The following is a 6,867-nucleotide window of genomic DNA, read 5'->3' on the forward strand; positions in this document are numbered from 1 at the left end:
TGCATATTACCCTCAAACATATTATATTTAAGAATTATAAATTATTTTTGACTCAATAATTATAAAATAAATACACAAACAATACATAAATTTTAAGTAATAAAAAATTATTTAGAAAAAAAGCACAAATTTTTTTAAGCTAGCCCTCGCAATGCATGGGTCCCATTCTAATTAAATATTAAACACAATGACGCAAGGAGCTTGAGGATGGGACATGTGTACAATTTTTTAAATGGTGTTTTATATATGGTATATAGATAGACTGACTAAGAGAATCAAAGTTATATGAATTTATTACTGCAATTATTACAATTAAATAAGATAAATGGAGTAAATAGAAAAATTGGATCTTCAAATTGTAAATACTAATTAAATTAATTTTTTTATTTTGAAAATTAGTAAATAATTTTTGAAATTATAGAATAATAATCAAAATAGTTTATATATAAATTTTTATTGTGTAGAGATTATAATATGACATATTAATTATAGACTAAATTTTAAATTTTTTATGTACTAATTTGTTCATAATTAGTTCATACACAATTACAATTATTCACAAATTTATATGTGAGATAACAAATTTTTTTGAACATAGATAAAATTGTCTCAAAAAAAATGATATTGATGTAAGATCAATGTAAATAAACTACATAGTCAATTACAATGTCATTTGAAATATAAAAAAAATTTATTAAAAATTTATTTAGTTGATATTTTATAGTTTCAGTAATATATTTATCTTTCACAAAATGTAAAATCTAACTTTGAGGGTTGGAATTTCAAGAATCTATTTAAACACTTCTATTAAACTACAATTTTATTTATTTTTTAATTTATGGAGGAAAGTATTGTTCCGTTACGATTCTAATTTATTCAATGATGTGACAGCTCTTTTCCTATTTTATATTCTATTTCTTTTATAGGACACGTGAAAATCTTTCATTTATCTTTTTTTTATAGACACAAATCTGAAAACAGTAACTCTCCTTAATTAATCACCTTCAGATCCAAGTGTACATATCTGGCGATCCAAAGCCGAACACGAGCTGCTATATACTCAAACCACTCTTTCTTTCTCTCTCTAACAGTAGCATCACTCTTCCTCTCAAGGAAGGAACAAACACGATGCAGTACAAAAACCTTGGTCGATCGGGTTTAAGAGTCAGCCAGTTATCATACGGCGCATGGGTAAGTTTCGGAAACCAACTCGATGTCAAAGAGGCAAAGTCCCTTCTTCAATGTTGCCGTGATCAGGGCGTCAACTTCTTTGACAACGCCGAAGTGTACGCTAACGGACGAGCCGAAGAGATCATGGGTCAAGCCATTCGCGAACTCGGCTGGAAACGCTCAGACGTCGTCGTTTCGACTAAGATCTTTTGGGGCGGTCAAGGTCCTAACGATAAGGGACTTTCCCGTAAGCATATTGTGGAAGGCACTAAAGCTTCGCTTAAGCGACTTGAAATGGATTATGTTGATATTATTTATTGTCACCGTCCTGATTCACTTACTCCGATTGAGGAAACTGTTAGAGCTATGAATCATGTTATTGATCGTGGTTGGGCTTTTTATTGGGGTACTAGTGAGTGGTCGGCCCAACAGATTACAGAGGCTTGGGCTGTTGCTCATCGGTTGGATTTGGTCGGCCCAATCGTCGAGCAGCCTGAGTATAACCTCTTGTCCCGGCACAAGGTAATTTACTATGGGGTTGGTTTCTCTGTTTTTTTAATTATTTACTCTCTTCCGTTTCAGTTCAATAAAAGTAAAAGATAAAATGTATTAGATCCAATGCTTATATATTTTAATAATAGAAAGTTTGGAATATTTTAAATTGTTCTCCCTTCTGCTATTCTTATTATAATTGAGTTTACAGGAAGTAGTTACTAACAGAGAAGTAGATAGCATAAATGTGAAATACTTCAATAGAACTTATATCTACTAATGTCTAGAACTTATCTAATCTTCTCCCATGTTGGAGAATGAGGGTTATGGATACCCAACTTGACCCATAAATGAGGGTTATGGACACCCAACTTGACCCATAAGATCCTAAAACGCCTTTGTACGTAAGGACTTTATAAACATATCAGTTTGTTGTTACTTAGTTGGCAAGTAAGTTGTGGTGATTGCAGATGTTCCCTTATTTATGAAATTACAGTCAACTTCAATATACTTGTTCTTTTTTTTAGCCAAGTAGAAGGCTACTTAATTGATTATCACAATGCAAAAGGGTAAGGGTGGTACTGGGAGCTTAGATTCTTTTTAATAAATTGTGAGGTCAAAGCATTTCAATAGTAGCTTGAGCCATTGTACGACACTCAGCCTCACTTGAGGATCTAGGAATTGTTTCTTGTTTCTTTGTTTTCCAAGATATTGGAGTGGTGCCCAGCTTCATTAAGTAACCTGAAATGGACTTTCTTGTCATAGGACATGATGCCCAATATGATAGGACATCAAGGCCCAATAGGTTTGATGACCCAATCATTGGGTCGAAATCACACACACAGAGACGATTTCTAGAAGACTGTAGAAAGGAAGGGAATAAAATACCGCTAGTAACCTCCCCTGAATTGTAGGGAGTTTCTGTTATAGGATCTGTTATAAGATGGAGGGTAGAGTGATTACAAATTCATTGAGAAAATATTGTTAGTCACTTACTAGAGTATCTCTCTGGATTAGGAGTAGATTATGCTCTGGTAGGAGTTCTAGGAATTCTGGTTTTCTTTTTTGTTTCTTGATATTTTCTTCCATTGTAAGAGCTATGCTCACCATTTTCAGTCAAATAAATTCTATTTTCATACCTTCAAATTGTAAGTTCTATCATTGCTCTGTCCTGCCGGATACAAGAGCGAAGCTAGTGAAATTGAACGCCACTGAAAATGTCCAACAAAGTTGAAGCTTTGGAGATGAGAATTGTTGCAATGGAGGGTTTGATGCGCCAAACCTTGGAGGAATTTTGTCAAACTATTTTGGTGGTGTTTGCGAAACTTTTGAATTGACCCATAGCAGAGGTGTCGCATTCAAACGGGGACTCCGTAGTTGAATTCAAGATGGTCGTGCCCATGAAGGTGGAGCTTCCCTCATTCGACGGTGACGATCCAGTGGGATGAATCATGCCGGCAGAAACTATGATTAAGTGAAGAGACTATGATTAGCTTGAATTTCTTGTAAACCATAGCTCACTTATGATGGGGACAGTGTGGAATACCAATTTTTAGATGCTTATTGTAAGCCATAGAGTGACTTCTTCAAATGACATACCATGGTTTTATCAGGGAGTTTGAATCCTTGTGGAGGACTTATAAACTTCTTCAGTTAATTCTCCATGTAGAAAGGCGCTGTTGACATCCACTTGATGCAATAGTTAGTAAACATCAAATTGTAGTATTTTGGCTACAAGAGCAAAAGTTTCATTGGAATCTTCCCCTTCCACTTGTGTGAAACGTTTAGTCACTAATCTAGCTTTGTGCTTCTAAATTTCGCCTGTGGCTTTGCATTTAATCTTATATACCCATTTGCATCTTACTAATTTCCTTTCTTGAGGTAAATGAGTTAATTCCCAAGTTTCATTGTCTTCTATTGCCTAGAGTTCTTGTGCCATATCTTCTTGCTAGACTGAATTTTTAATAGCTTGAGAATATGGCTGTGGCTCCTCATCATTTGTGATGGCTGCAAGATAAGCTCGATGTTTTGTGAGAATTTGTCATAACTTTTGAAATTGGAAATAGGATAGATCATTCCTGAAGAGGACTTTGAAGTTGATGGCTAGCACTCGAGGTTTATGTTAACACCATGACAATAATAATCTTCGAGATAACGAGGTGGTTGTCTTGTTCGTGGCATCACTTGAGACTCCCTTCATTTTCAACTTCCCTTTTATTATGCACAAGTGTTTCTTCATTATCCGTGGATACTTTGTCCTCTACAACCCTTCCTTCTATTTCTTGAGGTTCATCCTTAGGGTTCCTCCTACCTCATCTATAATTATTCTTTCATTGATAGGACTTGGTACTTGAGCATCATGGATTTCTTCCGCAAGTGATATCATTTCTATCTCCTCTTCATGTACGGCATAAGGAAAAATGTCTTTGTAAAACACAATGTCCCTTGATATGAAAAACTCACAAGCTTTTGGATTGTACATCTTCCATCCTTTTTGTTCTTGTGGATAACCAATGAAAATACATCTTTCAGCTCTTGATCCAAACTAATCAATTTTCTTGGATATATTTTTCATATAACATAAGCAAACAAATACTCTTAGATGTTCATAACTTGGTGCTTTCTTAAAAAGCAACTCATATGGTGTAATTCCTTTATTGGCTATTGTATGATGAGATGTGCTGCTGTTAGCACACAATCTCCCCAAAAGCGCAACAGAAGGTCGCTTTCCCTTGCTATATTTTAAATATGTCTGCTTTTGTTCTACACAACCATTTTGTTGTGGGGTTTCTACACAAGAGGTTTCATGCACAATTGCTTCTTGTTAAACAAAAGATTGGAGGTTAGAGTTAATGAACTCTGTCCCACTATTACTGCGTATCCTTTTAACATGTGTGTTTAAGTGTGTTTTAATTATATTACCCAAGGTGATGAGATGGTGTAGGGTTTGTGTAGGGTTTCAGCCTTGTGTTTCATTAGATAAACCCATTTTCCACTAGTGTAATCATCCACAATGATTACAAAGTAATGCGAACCATTATGTGTAGGCGTGTGGTATCTCCCCCATAAACCACAAAGAATCAAATCAAATGGTGTCTAGCTAGTCAGCTTTATTAACAATCAAATTGAAAGGACTCCTACATTGTTTTGATCTGTGATTGTGGCATACATCGCAACAATCTGTCATACTTGAATCAAAACTACAGCTAAGTGAATTAGAAATATGTTGAAGAACTTGTGTTGAGGGATGTTCCATTTTTTCTCCCAAAGTTGCATCTCCTGTAGGTGTTATTACATGAAAAGGTTTATCTATCTTTCGGATTTTCTTCAAGATAGAAAACATAGGGGTCATGTGGTGTAATGCACCACTGTCAAATATCCATGTGACACTGTTATCCAACTTACCAGTCATGTTATTGCATGATCCTCCATGGTTTCTGGTGCGAGTTCCATGCAAGGCATGCCCTGTGACTGTCCTTCCGAATATCTTTCTTTTCCTCTTCAGCATGAGAGCACCTTGTTATTCTCCTAATTTATTGGTATCTTGTGTCTTTTCTTATTCCCAATTTGCTGAATAACTAACTATTTCAAAGCACTTTTCTTAGATGTGTCAGTTTTACCACAATGATCACACTTTTACTTGGTATGGTATTCTTTTTCTTTCTTCTTATCTGTCCCTGAGTGAAAAGCTGAACTAGTTGCACCCTTTGCATCCCTTTCTTTATCTGCTGTGAATCGGGATTCTTCTCATAGTATTTGGTTGAAAACACATTGCAGAGAGGGTAATGGTTCCCTGTTGAGGATGGTTTCCTTGGCATGAGAGTATTGTTCATTATCAAAGCTTTCAAGAAAGAGATGCACACGCAGCGTCAATTCCTTTGCAGCTCCACAACTACATTCTGGCAGGGTCTGCAATTCACTCAATTCGTCAACAAGACTCTTGAATTGAGTGTAAACGTCTATCACAGTTGTGTTAGGTTGTTTTTGCATTAGACATAGAGTTCTCCATAGCTGGTGAATGCGTGGTGCATTGGTCTGGGCAAATTGTTCTTCTAGATCGATCCATACGTCTTGAGTCGTTGAGGCATGTGATATGGTGCTATGTTGTCTTGCATTTGTAGCATTGAATAATCAGGTCATAACCATTGAATCAACCTTTTCCCAGTTATCGTATTCCTCTGATTGGGTCGCTGGTTTTTTGTTTGTTCCATCAATGAAACCCAACTTGGTTTTTGCGTGCAGAGCAGTCTTAATGGATCTTGCCCATCTCCGTTAGTTTCCTTTCCCCCATTTAGCAATGCTGCCACAAGAGAAGTTCCAGGGTTATCTGAATTGTTCGGATGATCAACTTGAATATTAGTTGTTGAAACCTTGGGGTATTCTTCTTCTAAATTTTCCCTTTTGGATCGCAGCCGTGTTTAGATGCCATAAAAGAAAGTTACTACTGGATGTTTCTATTATTGCTTGCAAAACAAAATCCGCAAGTACATGCCTTTATATAGGCTATGGAAGACTGGGAGTTATTCTCCATAACAAACTCTATCTTAGATAGAAGATATTTGAAATACTGCAACTAGAGCTTATCTTCTAATATCTAGAACTTATTTAATCTCATCCTCCAATAATTAGTTTGACTGTATTTTATTTATACAGCTTGTCAAAATCTGTTTCTATTTAATATCCCTCAATATAGGGATTCGGTTGAATAGGAGTAATAATAGGCATTTAGTTATATATGAGTACTAATAGGATTTGGTTGTTAAGTAATCTAGTATATATATATCTAATGTACTACCTATATAATTCATTCAAGAAATATTTTTACTCTAATTTTTGACATGGTATCAGAGCTCTCGACCTTTGACTTCGGCAAAAATTTACCGCCTTCATTGCGGTTTTCTTTTTTTTTTTTTTCTGAAACTTTAGCCACCTTCATTGTGGCCCTTTTTACTGCCTTCGTTGCAGCAATTTAAGATTTTTTTTTGCTGCCTTCATTGCAGCAATTTAAGATTTTTTTTTTGCTGCCTTCATTGCAGCAACTTAAGATCCCTTTTTTGCTGCCTTCATTGCAGCAACTTAAGATCCCTTTTTTGCTGCCTTCATTGCAGCAACTTAACATCTGTTTAACGAAGTCTGTTTGTTGCCTTCTTGCTGTTTTTTGTTCTTCATTCATGGCGGGAGAAGGAGTAGTGATTCATAAAGAAA

General features: G+C 35.6%; 1 protein-coding gene across 1 annotated transcript in view; it reads left to right on the forward strand.

The window, feature by feature from the left end:
* Positions 1–959: 959 nt before the first annotated feature.
* The window catches only part of LOC101515012 (probable voltage-gated potassium channel subunit beta), a 15,933-nt gene continuing 10,025 nt past the window's right edge, over positions 960–6,867 (forward strand). The window contains exon 1 of the mRNA XM_004497699.4: positions 960–1,692. Coding sequence (XP_004497756.1) covers positions 1,129–1,692 — 564 coding nt within the window. The 5' untranslated portion in view covers positions 960–1,128. The remainder of the gene's footprint in view (positions 1,693–6,867) is intronic.

This window comes from Cicer arietinum, chromosome 4 (assembly GCF_000331145.2).
Source record: "Cicer arietinum cultivar CDC Frontier isolate Library 1 chromosome 4, Cicar.CDCFrontier_v2.0, whole genome shotgun sequence".
In the NCBI taxonomy this organism is placed as follows: domain Eukaryota; kingdom Viridiplantae; phylum Streptophyta; class Magnoliopsida; order Fabales; family Fabaceae; genus Cicer; species Cicer arietinum.